At 42.5% G+C, this 22,258-nt stretch overlaps 1 protein-coding gene across 1 annotated transcript in view; it reads left to right on the top strand.

The window, feature by feature from the left end:
• Nucleotides 1-22,258, top strand: part of mast1b (microtubule associated serine/threonine kinase 1b) — a 41,781-nt gene that overhangs the window by 3,474 nt on the left and 16,049 nt on the right. The window contains exons 2-5 of the mRNA XM_073494078.1: nucleotides 5,106-5,137; nucleotides 18,743-18,837; nucleotides 19,691-19,766; nucleotides 21,081-21,153. Coding sequence (XP_073350179.1) covers nucleotides 5,106-5,137; nucleotides 18,743-18,837; nucleotides 19,691-19,766; nucleotides 21,081-21,153 — 276 coding nt within the window. The remainder of the gene's footprint in view (nucleotides 1-5,105; nucleotides 5,138-18,742; nucleotides 18,838-19,690; nucleotides 19,767-21,080; nucleotides 21,154-22,258) is intronic.

Here is a 22,258-nt window from a genome sequence, read left to right as displayed (position 1 = left end):
CTGAAGTCTCAGTTATGGTGCACTGCATGCATCTAAATGTTTACCCTCTGGCCTTCTGATTGGATGGTTTGATGGATGGAGGGACAGTGGAGTGAGTTGCTGGCTAGGCTAATGTTAACATAAATTTTAATGTTTAAACATCTGTTTGCCGGTTCAAACAAACAAAAGAGTCATTCTTCCATTAAAATGAAGCAGACTAGCTTCATTAAAAATACATTTTTTTCTTCTCCGTACGTTCATGCCTCAGGTTGAGTCCATTTAAAAATGATTCATCGAGAATGACAGCAAAACACGAGGCATCCATAAAAGCAGGCCCCTGGAATGAGCTCACATACTAGGCTACATATAAAATACGAGTATTGTACGAGTTGAACCATGAACAGGGTTATTTGTTTTCAAAGTGAACACGCTTTGACAGAAATGGGCCATCTGCCGATTAGATACTACAAAACTCAACATTAGTCTGCATCTGTAAACACTTGAAGTAATCTTAAGGCAAAATGCTCATACATAAACCATCGACATTACAAGACAGTGGCGAAATCACCCTGCAGTGGGAGCATCTGAATTTTCATTTTACACCAACACATAAACACTCCTGTCAGTTTGATAGCCTGGGACCAAAGGGGATCAGACAATCGTTTATAAGCTGAAGCCTCGGCTCACTCCCCCAGAGGACGACGCTAAACCTGGATAAAAAGAGCAGCCGTCTCCTGTCAGAGAGGAAGGCAGCAGATACGGTGTGGAATTGTGTTGCTTTCTGATCTGTGATCGGTGGGCATGTCATGTTTGTGACAGAGCCTCCCATCTGTTGTCAGTCACCCCTCACCACCGCCAGACTTCATTAGCAGGACTCAGAGAGCATTTAGCTCCGAACCCGGCTACGCATCGACCTCGTATGATGTTTTTTTTTCAGCCTTAGTACATGCTGTGGCGTCGTGTCACGCTAATTACACCACAGGAGAATTAAGTCACAGAGAGTTCAGGCTTCAGAATATGTTGTAAGAGCTGGATTTGGTTGCAGGAGAACATTTCCTTAATGATACATGGTCTGCTTAGTCTTTACTTTGTGGAAATGCTGAGACGGTGAGTCACAAAGGCAGATTTAGGAGCGGACTGGTGAGCTGGACTCCTGGCACCATGACGACAGTCAGAGTGAGTCTAGACTGGAATGAGGAAATGAGTTGCCACATTCTGACCTTTTTACAAATTAAAGTGGAATTGAGGATTACGAGGGGACATTCAGGCAGATACTGTGTGACACCGGCTCCTAAGAATTATAATATGTAAGTGAGGGTGGCAGAGGAGCGCTTTAATGGAATTTCTACTGGGTTAATAAAGGCCTTGTCGCTTGAGGATTAATAACTGAGCTACCATAGCACAGGGATGCAATGTACAGTCCTGTAGATTCACTGCACAGTTTATACCTTCAGTTATGATTCTGCCTCCGCAGCCACTCCTTTAGTTTCCTGTGTTCAACCTTGACCCAGTGAAAGGCGTCATGTGAGGAGGGGAGGGTGGAAGCATCGTATTCATGGTGTCTGTTTATTATTTCAGGCTCCAGCGGACGGTTGCGCTTTGTTTAATGTGCCAACTGGTTCTTTTTATTGTCTAGACATGCCTGAACATTAAAGAGCCCCTCAGAGGGACATCAGACAGACAGTGAGCAGATGTTCACAGGTCTGGATTCAGATACAAAAGAGATAAGGAAGTCTGCTACTATAAAATGTTCAGTGCGTTTGGAGTTTCTTTTGTATTTAGTTTTAAATGGACTATTTCTGCAAAAAAGGCCTGTTTTTTTAAATTACTGCAACATTTGCAGCAGTTAAACAGCCCATCAGTTCCTGAGGATAAACAAAATGCACAAGTCTATCCTGTTTATACATTATTTTATGTTAATGTGTTCACTGCTCAGGGCTGTAGCTAACATTGAAGACAGTGAGGTCACGTCCTGTGTATTTATTAATATATTATAACTATCGCTTTAGCAACCCGGGGGTACAGCTAGCCATTCTAGCAGCTGTGTGCAGAGTTAAACGCTCATGTCAGCATGCTTATATTCTCACAATGCTGATGATAACATGCTAATGTAGGGCAGCTATAATGTTTACCATCTCAGTTTAGCATGCAAACATTTGTAGATTAGCTCCAGACACAATCACAGAAGATGTTAGTACTGCCATTGCCATTGCCTTAATGAATTGACTTAAAGAATAACTTCACCTGAAAATGAAGATTAATTTTAATGCAAAAATCTTACATATTATATCTTTAAAGCCAAGGATTCATTTTTTATTTAAATACTGAATTTAAGAGTGTGCAGCAGGTTTTGAAACAGCATCTGGATCTTCATCGTGGTGAATTTTATTTACTGAAAACAAATTGTATTAGTGTAAGCATTAAATATCAAAAACAGATATTTGAACATTTTTTTGTTGTTGTCTGATCTGGTCGGTGGTGCACGGAGAGACTTTGGACTGATGAGCTCAAAATCCCATCTACGACCCCGACACTGCCCCCACGTACAGTTTAGAAGGAAAAGTACACATGATGTGACATGATGAGGGACCACGGGGTTGTGTTTTACTCTGGACTGTATCGCTGCTCTGTAATAGCACTGACTGTCAGGTCTAGTCAGGGCTCATTTGTACAGTTGACCCTCGTCGTCACTGACAAGCCTGTCTTGAGGCCTCTTTCTCTTGTAAGCCATCGTCTCCTTGGCTTTGACGGCTCAGGGTCAATTAGCCTGATCAATGAAGGACAAAGTGAGAAGGGATCAATAGGTTGAATATTCAGTCGTCCTTGTAAGGAGGGATTTGTCTCTGTTAACACGTAAACCCTGGAGACATGCAGTCGAATAGCTGTGTGGCCTGTTATTGGCTTATGATCTAGAGATTACTTCCTATTCCTCTTATCGGGGGAGTGTTTTTCCACTCTGTTTGGTTTATTATGGCGCCTCACTACCCTGTTTTCCCCTTCTGGAGGTAATTGCTCTCTGTGACATAGACTTTTAGCCTTCTGGATGGTGACTGACAACATAAAAAACCCTCTGCTTTGTTGGAGGTTTGTCCTTGTAATACAGAGCTTTCAGGCAGCCACAGTATAACACGCATTTTGTGCTTCACAGGCGATCGACAGCAGCAGGTCCACACATATACATGCTCACTTAGACACACACACACACACACACAATCTTTGTCTGGTTAACCTAATAATTGCACTGACTGTGGTTAGAAGGCGGTCGATGCGATGCTTACAGCAGCTTAACAACATTAACCAGCATGTGACAGGAGAACGTGTGAAGCGGCTAATGCATTAATTGCACGCTGTAATGGCTCATACCTGACACTCATTTACACACCGACACACATGGAGCTGAAGGTCACGTTGTTCAGGCTCAAGGGTAAGGCTGTGTCCACGAAAGCATGATCTCCCTCTCCCCCTCTGCTCCACCCTTGTTTACACCCTCACTCCCCTCCCTCCCCTCCCTTACTCAGCGTGGAGGGGTTTTGTAAAGAGCCAGGCTGTGCTGGCATGAGATCTGGCTCCGCTCACACTGTTTTCATTCGGTGCAGTGAGTGTCTGCTGATGCTGCCTCAGCCCAATGTACTCGGTCCATCTGGACTCAGGAGATGGCAGGATAGAAGAGGAGGGGAAGAGAGGAGGGGGGGGTGGCTTGGCTCAATGCAGTGGCAGAAATTAACAGACTGGCTGGTTTGAAAACAAACATAGATGCTAACACATAGTTAGATGTAATAGTTATAATATAAAGTTAATCAGGATAAGATCAAGTCCGCAAGAGGCCTCCAAAAGCACAATTCACTGCGTAGCCACCTTGTGTCGTTGCGGTTGCTACTCCTGTCGGTCTTGTTGTTACATGCTAATGGTGGTAGATTTGGTGGACAATTTGAAATTCTTATGGCATTTAAAAAAATATTCACTCGATGGCTACATACATGAAATCGTCTCATGCAAGCTTCATGTCCCAGGCAAAACGTTAGCATCCTCACTAGCTTAAGATTGATGTAGAAGACATTGAAATAAAGAAACAGACCTGCTCTTAGATTGTAGTACAGAACTGGAAAGTTGTTATTATTAAGCTTTATTTTTCATATCTTTATATCTTTTCTCACTTTCGATATAACAAGAGAAAATCATGTTAGCACTGATAGCATCCAGAACAGTTGCTGAGCTATTGGTTGGACGGTCCCTGTTTTGTGGTCAGGGTTTATCGAACAGTCGATTGGTTTGTGGGATCTTTTATGATTATATATTGTTTATAATTATAACTTTGTCTGTGTGTATAAGAATATGCTCTACTAAATCACAACTGCTCTTAAAGCTGCTAAGTAGTTAGCAATCCCCTCCCCTCTCTCTACGTCAACACACTTGCATGACTGCATGAGCAGCGGGAGGAGAGACATGGATTACAGAAACACTCTACAACAATGATTACTGTTGGAATATACAGCTATTTAACACATATTTTAATTCTGAAAAGATAACATTTACAGCAGCTTTAAGGTCGACCTCTTTAATTAATTTTGTTTAATCGAATTTGCACAAAACAAACCTGGGGCCATGTTATATTTTAGCACAGGATTACATCCTGTAGACGGGGTCAAGGATAATATGGGCACAGTTTAATCCATCTGTGCAGATATTTAACAATAATCCAAAATAACAGTTTAGAGGTATTTTTTCTTTGAAAACTCTTTTTCTAACAGTTACATAATTTAACTGTTACACTGTTAATAAATAAACCTCCCAACCATTAAAAGTAGGACAGATTTTATAAACAATATCACCCCTTCACTAAGGAAGCTTACATTTTTATCTCTACCTGAAAGCTTTCACAGCGTCCCATAATCTGATTCAAGGAAAAACATCACATTTAAAATGAAGATGCTCTCAAAACGCTTCTTGTGGCTTTAAATTCCCAACAATTTACACACAAAGGCCAGTTTACAAGTCATGGGACGCCCAGCCTGTGGAAACAGTTGTTTGTTGTTCCTCTAGAAGATCTTTGTCAAGTCTGTGAACATGTATTTGATTTTTTCTGTACCTGATCTCTCTTTTTTTCTTTTTCTTTGTCTTTCTTCCAGAAGGATTTGCCACTGCCTCGCAAAAACAGCAGGTGAGTGTTATCTCCGTTCATCCCTCCCTCCCTCCTTCTCTCCCCCTCCCTCTGTTTTCTCCCCGCTCTCGGGGGAGAGACCGGCTTCCTCCATGACGACGAACAATCACACCAAGAGATGCTGCCGACCATGATTTTGCACGTTGTGTTTAGAAAGCTCTGAGGAGGCTTGAGAGGTGCTTGTGGTGTTGAGTGTGTAGCCTTTATGTGAAGGAGGAGGAGGTTGTGCTGGAGGGATGCTGGGAGTCTGTCGGTGTCTGATTAAGGCCAGCTGGGGGCTCTGGATGCTGTCCATGGTGCTGAAAGCCATTCTGCTTTTTTCCAGTTGCTCAGTCACTGGCTCTTTATCTGACCTTCTCTTTTCCTATACTTGGTTATAATCTGTGTATACTCTGCTCTCATATCCAGCCCTCAGCTGTACCTATCCCTGTTTTTTGAATCCCTTTACCTCTATCTCCCTCTTGCACACACAGAGTTTCTCTGGTTGTTAGTTTATCAGTGTACCAGCAATCAGCTTTAGTTCAAGGGGTGACAAAAGTATAGAAAACAAACATAAACATTAAATGCAGGAAAGAACACACTGTTCTGTAAAAATAATCCAATATATGATAATAAAACACTGGAGTGATTCTGCTGCATAAGAACTTTTGATACTTCAAGTACTTTTTGCTTTTGACTCTATATTTTAGTTCAAGTTTGCTATGATCCATTTTTTTTTAAATAACAAGATGCCATGATTATGTGAAAAGGAAAACTCACAGAGAATTATCACCTGACCTTGCAGTTCCCTTCAGCATTTTAGCCTCTTTCAGCTCATTGTTTTGCTTTTCCAAGCTTATTGGCAGCGGTTTCCAGACGCTACTAGCAGCTGCTTTCTGAGAAAACACTATAAAAACTGTACACTACCTGCTCAGCAGTAAAGTAAGTGCTGATGGACAAATAATGGAGCGTGTAGCAGCTAAAGAGCAAGATATTTCCTTCAGGAGTTGGTGGAGACCAAAAACAGAGCTAAAAAGCAAAGTGAATATTGGACTTACATTTGTCAAAGAGGTGGCAAAAGTACACTTTTTTTTTTACTCAAGTAAAAGTAAGAAAGTACAGGCTCTGAAGTACTCAAATTATAAAAGCCATTTCTGTCAAAATCAATGTTTACTAGCTTACCTTACCAAAACAAAAATGACAGTGGAAGGACTAAACTAAAAATTAAAGTGCAACAATCATTGTACACAGACTTACAGATTTAGAAACACATATAATATATAATATTCATAGTTATGTTTTCATTAGTGTATAATCACCTTAAGCTGAGAATTGTTGTGTGTTTGTTACCTTAGAATGAGTCTTTTATATCTACAGAGGGAGTCGGTCCTCTTTTATGGAATCTGTCATGTTGTACCGCCATGTTTCTACAGTAGCCCAGAACGGACAAACTTTACAGAAGGCCACTGTAGAGGTGGGGAAACGAGGGGTATTCAGTTGGTTGCCATCTGCAATCTTATCGCTTGATGCCACAAAATCCTGCAGAGTGGACCTTTTAAAACACTGGAAAGGGTTAGTCACATGGGTGGAGCGTCGTCCGTAACACTTGTCCTTGTTCCTGTAAGTAAAACAACAGAATACTTCTTCCATCGCTGCATGACAACCAGATTATTATGCAAGTATTACAGAAGAGCAATAGCATCTTAATAGGTCTCAAGGTGCTTCACTATAATCTCTTTGCTCCACTGAATAAGAGTAAATCTGTTTGTGTGTGTGGTCACAGCCCACTACCTCCCTCTCCACCCTCTTCTCTCGCCACATCCATCTTCTGTCCGCTGCCCCCTAACTCGTCCCGAGTCATCACGGGTAATCAAACATGAAATGAAGCCGCAGCATACCCATTCCGTGTTCCCCGATGCATCTCACTGTCGTCCCTCACTTTCCTCCGTTACTTCCCATTTCTACCATCGTGCCCCTCTCTCTCTCGAGACAGCTTCCATTTGGATTCAGTCCGTCTCCTTCTCATCACGGCCCTTCTCCCTCTGTAGGACGCTATCAGCACCAACATCCATTATAGATGAGCTCGGTGGAGTTGGCTTCACATTCAATCCGCCTGCTGCATCCATTCATGGGGAAACACAGCCATTCAGAGTGTGTTTGTGTGTGTGTGGCATGCATCGTCATCAGTTATGCTTTTTAAAGATTCTTTGACTTCATTCAACATCTGGTTCTCAGTTATGTAACAGTCCCCATGACCTTGTCCCGTGTTTGTTTCTTCTCTCTGTGCTGAGGTAAATGAACCTCCCTTTACTCTCTGCCTCACTCATTCATGGTGCCCATAGCCTGCAGTAAAAGCTTTTAACTGCCCATCAGGTTCCTTCAGTGCACAGACATCGAGAAAAAAAAACACAAATCAGACACAAAACTACTCTCTGTACTGCAGCACCTTAGCCTTGAGAAAATGACCCACAATCCCCTGCTGCTTTTTTGTTGTTCCTTTCAAAAAGACAGGCCCTCCCTCCCTCCCTCCATCCCTCCCCCCCTCCCTCCCTCTCTCTCTGACTCTCTCTCCTTTGGGTCTCGGCCACACCAGCCCAGACACCAGTGCACATCCAAAGGTTGTGGGAGCTACAGTACGCGTTGCATTGCGGTGACATTTTTCCTCAGAGACCTGCTGCTTTCTGACTGCGCTCGCTCACCGCTCGGCTGCCGTTGCTGCTCCTGTTGCTCAGAGCTACGCCTAGATACCCAGCCGGCAACATGTTCCGACGCACTAAAAGGTACAGCAAGAGACGGCGCAGTGATGATTTGGTTTCTGTGATGTGAGGTGTGGCGGCACAGGCTCTCTCCTCTCTCTCCTCTCTCTTTTCAGTCTCTCTGATGCTCAGTCACTCCTCTCTCTGTCTCAGTCTACTTTGTCTGCAGTATACATTACAAAGAGGCTTGTATTGACAGTGCGACTGCTGTGTAAGGTCACTGCTTCTGCCTTCAGATGTCTGTTCTGTTCTGCTGAGTCTTGGTGGTTTTCTTAGTATATTACAGAATAATGTTACTGCCACACTCAGGGTCTGACAGCTTGTATGGAGGCATTAAACATGTATAGAATGCTTAAGTGGTATGGATATGGTCTGTTTCAAGAAAGTTCTCCATAAAGATAACTTTGAGCCATGCTAGCCGGGCAGTCCACCATAAAATATCTCACAAACTGTTTCTTCATGGATTGCCATAAGATGTTGTTTTATGATATTTGGACATTCATGATCCCCAGAGAATGATTCCTACTGACTTTCATGGTTTTTCCTAAAGTGACGGATGGATGGATCACCATGATGATGCACATTTTAAGAAATTTCATGAATTGCTAGTTTGCTGCCTTAAAAAATCAATTTGCAGTTAATCATTAATAATGTACGAAATATGCTGGACATTTTTCCATTATATGACTGTTTTAACCACTGACCTGATCTATGTTCGATACAAAACAAAGTAAACACCAAGTTACCTGATTGACAAATTAAATAAATCAAAATAATGACTTCAAGAATTCAACAACTGGCCCAACAAAATCCAACTCACATTGAAGCTACTAAAAGGTGCACTATGTAGTTTGGGAAAATATGTTTGAAATATATTATTTTAAATATTAATAAGGTAATAATACAAACTAATACAAAATACAAAAGAAATATGTATTTTTTCCATAACTGAATAAACAAGCTGTTCTCAGAGGAACATAAGGTCCCAGAACACTGTTTGAAGCTAGAAAGGTGGCAGGGTCCGCCACATATACACAAAGTAAAACAGTATGAAATTATTTTGTCCTTTAAAGTCAGTTTGTTTATTCAGTTTATTCAGTCATGAAAACAAAGAGAGTTTGTTTACTTTGTTTGTTTTGACATAGTTTATTCAGTTGTATTTTAATTAAATACATTTTCTTATACCAGATTTGTTTTTTTTTGTTGGTTATTTCCCGCTTTATCTTTTAGTTTATATCCTCATGGGTCATGTTTCATATTCCACTTCCTCCATTTTGTCTTTTTTCTGGTCCTTTTTCTGTGCTCACCTGTGCCTCATTAGTTAATCCACCCCTGTGAAGCCAGTGTTTTCCCCTCACTCTTCGTCATTTCTTCTGTTTGGCCCCGGTGTTTCCAGCGGGTCCCTGACACATCTTTCCGTCATGTGTTTCCAGCTTTTGCTGCCTGAGTCATTGTGTTGTACTTGCTTGTCCTTTGTTTCGGTTTGTATCTGGATTAGTCTTGTTGCCAGCCTTTCTTGTCTGCCTTTCGCTTTGGATGTTGGATTTTTGCATTTTGGACTTTTTGGATTTCATGGACTGCAGCTTTGGTGACATCATAGCTTGCTTTCTGTTCCTCTGAGTGTCTTGCGTTATGTCCCTTTTTGATTCAGTCTGACATATTTTTTGAAATATTTAATAAGCAAGTATTTGTTAAATGTAACAAAATACTTTTTGATGTGTTTGTCCTCATCTCTGATGGTCGGTTAATACCTTTTCAATCAGTTAAAGTCCTAACAGTGATTAATCATTAACATCTGTAGTTCAGACATGCATGTTGCCCTCAAGATGAATGAAAAATAATGACACACCCATCAGCCTAATTAGCAAACATTGGCAAACTAACATGGTGAACACTGTAAACACTGAACCTGATAAACATCACAGTGTTTGCATTATATTGTGAGCTAAGAACAGCCTGACAGAGCTGCTGGCATGGCTGTAGACTCTTTCTTTGGACATTTTGAAAAAGATTCCACTTTCATTTCATATACTGTGATATTTCTCATGATGACAGCCTTCATTTTATGGCATACAATCCAGCTAATAATGGTAATACGTTACATTTTATTACCAAAATGATAAAATTAAAATATGTCCAAGACATAAGTGAAAATGAAGAGCCTTGAGATTGAGATTCTTAGTCTATTAGCACTATATCTTTGGTAGAGATGTTCTCGCTGACCCTGATGATGTGAATGTTACATGAAGTTAGTGAAAATCAGTTACTCATCATGGTGACATTTCCGGCAGGCTTACAGGTAGACTGATTCACCGACTCTGAAGTGATCAGTCGATGATGACGTGAACCCAAGATGAGTCAGGCAGAACAAAAAGTTTTAGATTGATTTTTCCAGAGTCTGAATCACTGACGGTGAGAGATGTTGGGTTTTTTCTGAAGATCAACTAACCGGGGCGGGTTATTTATTATCCAGCTGAAGTTTTCTTGTGCAACTGCAGCTCAATGCTCAAAGACAACTTTCCTGCGGGGATAAAAAAAACAACAACGCATAATCGTATTCCTTAAATAAATAACATGAGCACTGCTTTCCTTTGTGCTCATAATTGATGCTTTTAATCGCTCTGATGTCAACAGCCTGAAAATTTGAGCTGACATTCAAACACCGGGGGTTTCCTCTCCGGTGGCGGGAGAAGTGGATGTCATGCTGAGTCTCGCATGGTGACTTCACTCTCCCCTGCTGATGGGGTATTAAACCGGCTTCTATTACAGCAGAGACTCTCGCTACGGCACACCTGAGACCAGACACACAGGCTGACAGATGGAAAAAACACAAAAGTCTCTGCTATACTCCTGCAGTCGTGCTCAAAACCAAGAGGAGAGAATCATTTTGAAAATCCCTAAAATCCTGCATTGTACAGTGTACAGTTAAGTATTTGAAAAGTGAGCTGAAGTCATATCTAGGAAAGAGAAGAACAAGGGGACGAGTGATTATGAAAGCAAAAGAGTTGGATAAAGAAAAGGAAGGTTGTGCAAGAGGTGAAAGGAGGAGAGAGTGAGAGTGCAGGGCCCTGGGGTGATATCTGTGTCTGCTCTTCCATTAGAGACCAGCTCACTGAGGTTACGTGAGCAAGCAAGACACGCATACCAGTTAGGACTGCCTCCCTCTCTCGCTTTCCATTTTCGCTTCTTTCTCTTTCGTCTTTCATTTAGTCTCTCTGTATCCTTCTGCACGCTCAGTGAGGAAAGATCTGCGCAAGACAGTCCTTTAATCAGGATGTGTTCATTAGCATCCTAGTTCGTACACTAAGTGGTGTCCTGCCATTTTTGCCAACAGCTCATTACTCAGACATCCCAAAAGTCTGAAGAAGGTCCCGTTGGACCAAACGGCCATTTGTCCGACAGCCCATTGCTCTGAAAGTACACACTCTCCCTGCAGTGGTTAGTTCAGTGACTGTCCATGGTGCTGAATCAGTGCTGGTTCTGCCCTTAGAAGGCAATCTCTCTGGTCCTAACCAATAATCAACTGGTCGACTAGCAGAGACACTTATCACTTAAGTGCATTATTGACATTGATATGAAATTATAGCATGATGCGGTAATAAGTAACAATATAATGCATCATAATAGCCGATTCAGTGTGTGTTTTTTCGGAACAACAGGCTTTCAAAGCAGTGGGCTTTTCTTTTTGGGGTAACAGGCTGTCAGACAAATGGGCATACGCTCCTATGCAGCATTTTTTGGACTTAACTCTTCCCCCTTGTCCGAACATAGCTCTGCAACCATTATTATGCAAGGCTGGCTTGTCAAGCTTTGTAGTTCTCCACATGACGAAGCTTTTAAGCATGTAGTAAGAGAGAGTTTTTGAGTCTTATGTTTAGCCTTTCTAAAACCATAAAACACAAGATGAAGGTGCAAGAAACTGATAAAACAAGCTGCAAATATTAGCAAGTCAGGCTAACAAGCTTACCACCAGCAGTAGTAAAGAGTAGTCTTACTTTCGAGGCCAAGAGGTGCATCACTAACGACATTAGTCTGTGGGGTAACAGCATGCCCACTGTGGAAGACTTACCCGCTGGATGCTATCAGAGTTTAGGCTAATGTTAGCACCTCTTCACTAGCAATGTTCATGACTGAGGTGAGCAGGGGTGAGCGAACCAATTAATTGTTATGCTAACGATGCTAAGGGGTACGAGGGAATGACATGAATATACTGTGGATGCAATAATGGTGGAAAGGAAATAATGTGCGTGTGTGTGTGTTGTGTGTGTTACCTCAGGTGCTTTGGCTCAGGTGCACTGTGCTGCTGACACACACACATAATTACACCCAGTTTTGTCGCACAACCCTAACACACATAAACAACACACCAACACACACACACACACACACACACTGTCGTATCCACGTCATCTGCTCACAAACACTCCTCCATAACTAAGTTAACCATTCCACTTCACTTAGCCAATTATGTGCAAACCAATGGAGGTCGGTGGAAGGCCAAGACACCTGAGACAGACTGTCGAGTCTAAGTGCTGCAGCTTTTCCCCAAGAGGAGCGCAGGGTTCAATACACACAGGTTTAGGTGCTACGTCTCCCATTAGCTCCTGATGTCAGTGAAGGGCCCTGTCGTTCTCCTCTCCTCTTAGAGTAATGGGACTCTTATTCTCTTTGATCCTCCTTCTCCTCCACCGTCTCCCCTCTCAGGACTTCTCTTACAGGAAAGCACTTTTGAGGACACAGGCTTCTCAACGGCTCTAAATTTACCCGTGCTTGATAGATATTGCTACTGTCAGCTGCCGTGTAGTTCCCCAGACTGAGACAGAAGATTTGAGCCTATTACAGAGGGGAAAAAACAAGAAAATAGTGTGTTTGATCCCGGCTGAGTGGCTTTGAAGTGCTGTCAGGGACCCTGAAGTGCTGAGGAACCTGGCAAGGAAAGAGGTGAACAAAAGGATCGTTGTGTGCGATTTGTCTCCTGGCCATTGTGCATTAAGCCAGGCGATGATTTTGACATTTAACACAATGCTCGCTGCAGTTGAGTGCAGATGTGATGGAGCCGAGTGAGGACAGTGATGTGCCTCAGGCCCTCACCGTGACCACTTTAGCTTCTGTCCTTGCCTTTTTTTACTGCTCATGTCACCCGCTGGACAGTAGTGTTAGATTTACCTACTTAATGAGGCCAATAGGAATCAATACATCGTGTTATTTACACAACACATGTAGTTATGTATTATCGTTGAAATAATAAATGTATTGTTTTATTCATTTTTTTTCTTACTATCTAAAAACTGAACCAACTCACACAGCATTACTTCCATATCTAATAAAACCTCATCATTTCAGACTACATTATTTTGTGGGGTTACAAGTTAAGTCAACCACATCCACTGTGTAGCATAGTATTTCCCCCACTTTCTGGATGTTTTCAGAGTTTAAGCTAACTGTCCTGTTAGCATTGGATTTCACATTTTTCATTCCCATTATTAGTAGTAGGTATAACCAGACCTACACTTCAGTGTAATAACGCCATGTTGTCTTCTACTTGGATCATCTACATGATGAGGGTAACTTTTTGCGAGAGACGTGTAGTTTTAGCTTCGGTCTTTCAGCATGATATCATGTATGCCATACTGTCTGCTGGTACATAAATACACAGATAAACATATACAATTGTACTTTTACTCAGTTACTTTCTCATATGTCTGTTTGTATCATGAGAACATCTGCCTGATGTTGTAATCTCTGCACGTACATTTGCTCTAACTGTGTGTACGATGCACATTTTATAGTTACCTACAGAACAGAGACATATGTTGTTTTCTCCCCTGTCAGTGCTCTTATACATACATACACTCTATTCTTTCCTGAGAAGCTGTCATTTGGTTCAGTTGTTTGTTTGTAAGCCATTTGGTTTTCCTATTTTCTTTTTTTTATTCGATGGTTATTGTTGTTGCGGTGCGTTCACGGTTCACTTGCCTCTGAGTGATTCTCTCTCGCTCTACTGCTGCTACTTCCACTCATAGAGATTCACCCATCGATCTGTTCTCCTGTCTCATTCTGTTTTGTTTTTTGGGGGTTTTTTTTCTTCATTTTTTGCATAATTCATGTCAGTCATTTGAGGGGATGACTGGTTATTCTTGCGGGGATGAAACCTGTGACATTTCTGTTATTGAATGTCACTCTGCCTGTGGTTTAATAAGTTATTTTACTCTCCCACCGCCTTCCTTTACCTGCTGCCAGATGATTTCTTTGACATTTCACTTTGTGTCCCCATTACAAAATCATTCCCCCTCCCCCCCCCACTCTCTCTCTGCCTCCGCCCTCGAACAATGAACTTGAATGACATCTCAATTGAGGCCTGTTTCTCCTTCGCTGTGGTCCCCGGTCGGCGTTATCAGAAGCCTCCTTGCCGCGCGCTGCATAGCAACAAGCCGTCATGTGACCGCGGCTCCCTCCTCTCCTGTTCCCTCCAGGGTTGTAGACGCCAACTAAATTCCCTGTTTTTTGTTCCGTTAATAAAATCCTCAAGTCTTTTTCGTGCTGTTATAAAACTTTATGTGTACACAGTGAAGCAAAGAAAGGCCTGGTGCACACTTCATTAGTGTAGGCTTCTAACCAAGAACATAAAATGAAAGAAAATTTGATATTTCTTGTTTTTTTACGTCCCTTTCTCCTCCGTCTCCCCTTCCCTAAATCATCTTTTTCATCTTTTCCACCAACACATCATGTGTTCACTCCTATTATTTCTTCTCGCCACTTCTCATTCATTTACTGCTCTCCTCGTGTTGTGGAGGTAAACACACCAGTCTGCCTCGACCTCTCATCAGCAGCTCCTTCCTCCTTCTCACCCTCCACCTCTCTCCTCTCTTTGAAGTGCTCTTGCTTTTTACTTTCTCTCTCTTATCTGGCTCCGTGTTTAATCCATTCTCTCCTCCTCTAATTCTCAGATCTGCTTTCATTTGACTTAGTGTATCACATACTTTTGTGTGGTTTCATATGAACGGGCGGTTTGGTTTGATCAATATTAATGGTCCCTCTGCTCTTGAGTAGAGGGAGGAGGATGAACATGCAGAGGATGAAGGCTCCTGTTTGTCTGGCTTTGTTAGAGCCGTGCTTCTCCCCTCTGTATCATCCGCTTGAGCTTACAATGAACAATATTCCCTCGTGTGCTCTGTTTATGCATTCTGTCGTGTTTGTGCAGCGTGAATATACTTATGTGTGTGTGTGTGTGTGTGTGTGTGTGTGATGGTAAAAAAAAAACTGGGTCATGTTTACCTTGCGCCTGTGCGGGTGATGAGCAGCACAAAGCCTGTTCAACCTGCATCTCTAATTCTTGTTTTGATCTTTCTTTAGTTTCAAGTTTCGTTCTACCGAGTTTGGAGTCGCCCCGGTTCCCTAAACATTTGCTTTTCACTCATCTGGCTTTCATGTCACGATTGTACCAGCTAACACCCCTATCTCGCTGCACATCTCCTCTCTCATCCTCCACACCTCCATCCCTCTCTCCAGCCCCTGGCAACAGCCGGTAGAATCCAGATTTTCTGAGTGCAGTGGAGTGCATCTCTCCCTCCCCCTCCGCCCCTCTCTTGATCTTGAATGACCATCGAGCAAGAAACAGGGCCCCGGGCATCGCTCAGAATTTTTGACTTTTCCATCAGCGGCTGCATATGCTTGCTGAAGTAAACACACTGTAGAAAGCGTCTACGTGTTTTACACATAGCAACCGAATACTGTCGGTGTTTTATTCCCAAGCTGTACATGGAAAGTCAAGGCTGCGCGTTGTGTGTTTCGGTGTGTTTATACCCAGCTTCCATTGATTTCCTGCAGCACTGAGAATCCATTAACCAAGAATAGTCCTGCTGCTCTGTTTGGTTTGTTGCCCCGTCTTTCTCTTTACTCTGAAGACACAATTACAGAAGTAATGAAAACCAGTGAAGCTATGTTGAAACGTACACACTAAGACATACACACACACACACACACACACACACACACATGCCCCCGTTGAGTTGATTGGTATCACCGGGAGAGAGTGAGATTATTGCAGCATCAGAGAAAAAGATTGAAGGTTATAAAACAATGTCAGGATATCATTGATCCAGTTTAGAAAGTCTGAAATGGCACAATAGCAGCTACCGGATCTGCACATTAAATCCAGCCTATTGGCATTTGCGATCAATATCCATAAGGCAACTTAAAGATCTGATCGATCAGGACATCCTGTGTGGAGTTAAGATAATGAAAACTGATAAATGAGATGGTGCTGTTTTGTGACCTCATTATAATATTTTCAGTAGCAAAACAAAATGAAATTTCATTTATTAGATTGTTTATTCACAAGCTCAATCAGTGGTGTTTACCTCTCTGCTCTGCCTTGTGTGTATGTAGCCGAGCCACGCCCTCAGACACGCAGACATGCAGCTCTCTACGACAGCAGATCAGCAGGAGAAGGGCTGAAAAAGCCAGGCGTGATTGGTTCAATCAACTGTCAGATGTCTCTTAGTGGGACGGGAGCTGTTTTCTTTTCTCCAGTCAGCTAGGAGACAATGCAGTAGGGCTGTAAACAAATATAAATACATCATTTGCATATGTGCAGATACGAACACACACACACAGACACACACACACACACACACACACAGCTAACACACTCTTGACAGTGATGGAAAGACTGTCAATGTCTACTAATACGAAAAAGAGAAAAAGGTTTCCGTTATCTGGGCGATGTGGTCAATCCAGTGTGAACAGGAAATGTTTGTGTCAGCTTGACTTTTCATGATGCAGATTTGCCAAAATGTAAACAAATAGTCTAGAGGCTGAAACCATTGTGAAGCAGATGGTATCACGCTCACGACTCAAATATTCAGCGAGGTTCAGCCTTTAAACTTTTATCAGTTTGCACCAGATTTGTTTTCTCAGTGCAGGATAAAGCTCGACTGATGTGTCACAGGTGTGATTCGTGGTCTGATTTAACTTCGAGGTCTGGCACCGTGCACCACTTGACAGCTGAGGGGAACTGATAAACTGAAGTTAGACAGGGATTGGTCATAGGAGCCTATTGTGCCTTTTTTGGGGAAAGATTTCTCATTTTTTAGTAGTCCTATGATTTAAACCTTTCATTGATCTAGACATCGTCTCATTTTATACACACCTTCTAGTTTTTCAGTTGTCATTGACGCCTAGGCCATTTACAGACACAGATTTTATTTAGACTAGATTTTTTTTTTTTCCCCCTTTTTTTAAAGGTAGGGTAGGTCAATTAATTCATGCACGTGGGTAACGCATTATTTTGTTTATTTTGCCTGGTCCCACCATTTGGTGGCCACCCCAACATTTTCAGTGGCCTCCCCATGAAAAAAAGTCTGGGGGCGCCCCTGTATATATATATGGTGCGTACATACAGTATGTAGCTCCATTGACAGATAAAATCAAGTTAATCAAGTGCAGGCACAGATAGTAGCTTTGTGCTACTCCCCTACAATGCTCGAATGAAAGATTTCTTAGATTTTCTGATTGACAGTTTGTCAAGGAGGAATATGCCGTTCAGCAAGTAACGAGGTCAGGTGTTAACACATCGTCACAAACCGTCTGAGTCGATCTACATCTATGGGAACAGTGTGGGTGTGAGGAAGAGAGATTTGTACAAGTGAAGCTGCAGCATGTTGTGTTGAAATTCTTCTACTGAGCACGGCCTTGATTTTCTTTTTCCAAATTATTTTGTTATAATTATTGTTTATTTTGCAATATTAGTAATTAAGATTATTTTCTGTCTTAGCATTCCTTATGAGATCCATCCTGAAATCAATTAGTTGATAAATGATTCACATCCAGATGTGAAGTGGAACACGCTGCTATGTTGTTAGTATTTCTATTTAACAGTCAGTGTCTCCCCCTCCATCCATCTCACAGTATCTCTGCCAGTGTGTGTCTTCAGCTCGCTGTGTTGATCCCATCTCATTCAGCTCACGTCTCGAAAGTGCAAATGTCAATGAAAGTGTATGGTGTGTGTGTGTATGTGTATGTGTGTGTGTAGAGGTGGTGCGTCATGCTCACATGTGAACCCACGTGCTAGGGGGCTGAAAGTGGAGGGGGGGGGGGGGGGGGGACTAACCATACTCCTCGTCTGACAGTAAAGATGAGATGCCGTTTGAATTTTTGTTTGTTCTCTTTGTTCCTAGTTGTTAGTATTCACATTTATTTATGCCCCTCATAACTACCCAGGAATCCAAAGCACATTGTGCTGCACATGTTTAAAAAAAAGCCTTTGAATTAAATTGTGCCCTTGCAGTGTAAGTAGTCCAACAAAAATAAAGGGGCGCCTATAAAAAGCTTGCTCTGTTTACTACCTAATTGAGTGCGAGTTAGAGCCAATAATACCATGTGCGATCTGAATGTGTATGGACTCCACAGGCAGATTTGAGGTGACTCATTGTGGTAATGACTGCTATTAAGCTCCCAAAACTTAAAAGAAGGGAAAAGTGGATGTTTCTGCAATATTTCTTTTCTGGGAACGATCTCCATCCTTTCTTTTTTTCTCCCTTTCCTGCTGCTACTGTTCTCTCTAACTTTGCCACTCTCTCATCTTGTTCCACACTCTCCCCGCTCATTTCTTATCTTCTGAGAGGAGGCAGACAGGGATGGATGACTGAGGAAATTGAATTCTCCTTATCGCTGTTGTGCTCCGGCAATGATCCATGTGTTTGCGCGTGCCTGCTTCTTCTGCACCTACACATGCATCCGCAGTATGCACATGATAATGTGTAGCAACAAGCCCAGAGACACAAGACACAAGCACAACTCTGCTGTGGTAACTTCGACACAGTAGATGCTCTCATGTTTACATGTATCCCTCTCTCTCTCTGTCTTATAGTTGTCGTACAAGCAACAGGAAGAGTCTGATCCTGACCACCACATCTCCCACGCTGCCTCGCCCACACTCCCCTCTTCCTCTCCCTGGACACCTTGGTATGTTTGGTAACACATCACACCTCAGCTGTGACCTTGTCTTGTTCATTTGTTGATGGCAGACAGGCTGATTTTAATATTTACGTCAATTCCAAAATATTTGGATCAGCATATTTAAAAAAACAAAAAACAAACAGTTTAGGTATACTGTGCAGGATTCTCCTAAATAAATGTATAGACTAAAAAGCAATCCCTCTCAGTGACCACTCATGACCCAGTAGAAGTGTGAAGCAGTGCCTGTATCTACACAGACTCCTCATCGCTGTGCCCATCTCTCTCCTCTGCTCTGGGGCTGCTGTAAGGGGTGCATGTCTGTGTTTCCGAGGGCGGGGCTCAGCTACATACACACATGGCAGAGCAGAGGGGTAAACAGCTTCTCTGACCCCCAAAACTGTGGAGCCTGACAGACAAAGGGATTGTGTAGATTTTACACGGTGTCTGCTTGGGCTGCCCCCAAATTAGCTGGCTTGATTAATTCGTCCATGAAAAAGCCCCCAATCAAATCTCACAGTCCATTAATCAACACACCCAGATAACTATCCACGGAACAAGGCTGGATAAATAAAACGCTGAGGGTACAAAGCATTTATCAGTCTGAAAATAAATGAAAGGCCTTCATAATATCCCCAAACCCTACACAGTTATTATGAATGTCACATTATTGTCATGATCCAAATAATCAGAGTCAGCTTTCACTGAGGAAAAGATGGGTAAGAAGGTTTAAAGTGTGCTTCGTTTTCCTGTATTCATTTAGCCACAGATTAAAAGTGTCTGATTACTTTTATCACATCTTTTCCCACCTTTGTGTCTCCATCTCCCATGTCACCCCCTGCTTGTCTTGTTGTCCCAGCAGGCAGCAGCCCTCTGGACAGCCCGCGAAACTTCTCCCCCAGCAACCCGGCACACTTCTCATTTGCCTCCTCCAGAAGGTCTCATATTTACATCAATGCATTTACTGAGTGTGATCATATGTGTTTGCTCTCACTTGTTTCTGTGCCAGTTTATGAGTGAGACAGAAAGTGAGACAGAAGAGGGGAGAAAGACAGGCGGGCAGACAGAAGTGAAGTCAGCGTGAGACAAAGGATGAGCGAGCAAGTGAGCATCAGAGAGCAGACGAGGTGTGGATCTGTTGTTGTGAGAGGTCTCGCACATCCCGGGGAGCAGGGAGCCTCCCGCTGCACCCGCAGGTCCTCGCAGTGTAACAGGCTGACTCATGTATGACAGGGCCGAGCCATTACATTCACAGGGCCTCCGTGTTTATTCACGCCGCTCTAATGACACTGGGTGTGTTGACGGGTGGCCATGAATGTGTGCATCTGTGAGTTTATAGTAGAGGGTTTTTAGTTTGCATAATATATTGTAAATATGCGCATAACCTTGTGTTCTGGGGCTGGTTTTTTTGTGGTTTGAAGGAGCAGTTCACCCCCAAATCAAAAATCTGTCTGCCTTCGCTCTAATATAATGGAACTAGATGGCACTTAGCTTGTGGTGCTTAAAGCGGCAAAAAAATTACGGTTGAAAAACCAGAAATCATTATCAATTACTCAAGATAATCCACAAATCTTGTAGTCAGCAGTTGTGTAGCACGTAGAGACTACTTTATTTCTATACCAACACCTTTGGGTTGAACTGGAACATTGACTGTGGGCCAGGCCTTTGGAAAGTTAATGTTCTTGTGGCTTTTTTAAGGCCCTTATACCATAATTAAGGAAGCCACAGTGACGGCAGTAGAATGTGGGTCTAAAATAATGGTCTGGCTTTAGTATGTATGCAATAAGAAGGGTGAGACTCCACTCAATGCTTCTATAGACAGCGATGTAGTTGAAAAAGGCCAATAAGACTGTTATTTAGCTCTGTTTCTCCTCAGTCAGACACAGTGTTGGGAGTGGGGGCTCTGGGAGGCCGGTGTTCCTGTAAATCCTCTGTCCTCATTTATCAAATACGTCTGCCTGCCTGTCACTGTGCGATCGAGGCATACAGAAGCACAATGAATGAGTCCTCTGTGCTTTCTTCTCTGAGGAAGGCCCCTGGGACAAGTCGTTGGTCTGCTGCTGAATGACATTATTTTAGTTAAAGTGAAATTGAGATACGTAGAGTGTGAAAATAGCCTGTCAGGGTTTTGTCATACAGTCAAATTTATTGTTTCACAGGTAATAAAAATAACCACTGGTATTTCAGTATGATTTTTTTGACAAAATGTATGTATAATATTGGGCTTTTTAGTGACATTTGTTTCTCTGCAGAGCGGACGGACGACGATGGTCTTTAGCATCTTTGCCCTCGTCTGGATACGGCACTAACACTCCCAGTTCAACGGTAAATAATCACTCCCTTCCCATCACACGAATCGACAGTTCTCAATGAGGTGTACTTCTTTTTTGGATAAATTGTGGCCAAACATCTGAAATAGTAAGCTAAAATTAGGTGATGAACAGTTGAAATAGCACGGGAGTTTTAATTGTTGAGTAAAATCTCTCACACAAAAAACACAAACACAAAAGAATTTAAACTTTATCCATCCTCAGCACTTTGTCACTTCTATTTCTTTACCTTGCGTCTTTCGGTGTGTGTTCAATGCGTAACAGAGGCCTGGTTCCTTCTCTCCATCTGGCTGTGGATGGAGGGCTGTTGATGTAGAGAGGAGGACAGGAGGGCAAAGTAATGAGCGCCAGGCCGGTGGGATGAGAGGGACATGAGAAATGTGGCATAGAGCGGAGAAGCTGGCATGAGACGGAGCACATTCTGTCCCACAGTCATTTATCTCAGGCTAAATTTAGCCATTGACTATCATTAGAAACAAAACGATGTTTCCCTGGAATCAATGCTCTGACTTTATGAATCAGACTGAGCTGTGGGGCCCAGTGCTTCCTCCAGCTCGCCTCTCTGTTCTCTGTCTGCTCCTCACTTCACTGCTCCATTCAAAGTAAAAAACATTTTACACAAATTACAGAAAGTAAAAAGATGTCCCACAGTCACAGTCAAAACACTACAGCAATGAGAAACTTCAACTGGAAATAGATAGAGTCTCCAAGCTTGTTCCATCCACCCTGAGTGTTTTCAATTAGTGTGTCACCAGTGATTGATCAGTGATCGACGTTTCGGTTAGCAAACTGAGTGGAGGAGTCTCACTGCTTAGATGAGGGCAAATGAGGAGGTGAGGCGAGGTTCATGGATCTGCCTCGAGGCTCATCAGACAACTATGTTAACATTTCAATTCTCAGTGTGTCCACAAGGATTGACAGCTTTAGTCTGCAAATACTGTATTAATGATCCAACAGTTGCTTTACTTATGATCCCACAGTTAGAAGCACTTAAATATGGCTGATAGTTGATGTTGCTGCACCTCATATGAGTTTGTTGTCATGATTTTTTAAATTCGTTCTGATCCGTCCAACTCCACCCACTCTAATATTCTTGTTTC

Source organism: Pagrus major, chromosome 23 (assembly GCF_040436345.1).
Source record: "Pagrus major chromosome 23, Pma_NU_1.0".
Lineage (NCBI taxonomy): Eukaryota > Metazoa > Chordata > Actinopteri > Spariformes > Sparidae > Pagrus > Pagrus major.
This window is presented reverse-complemented; position numbering and strand designations above follow the sequence as displayed.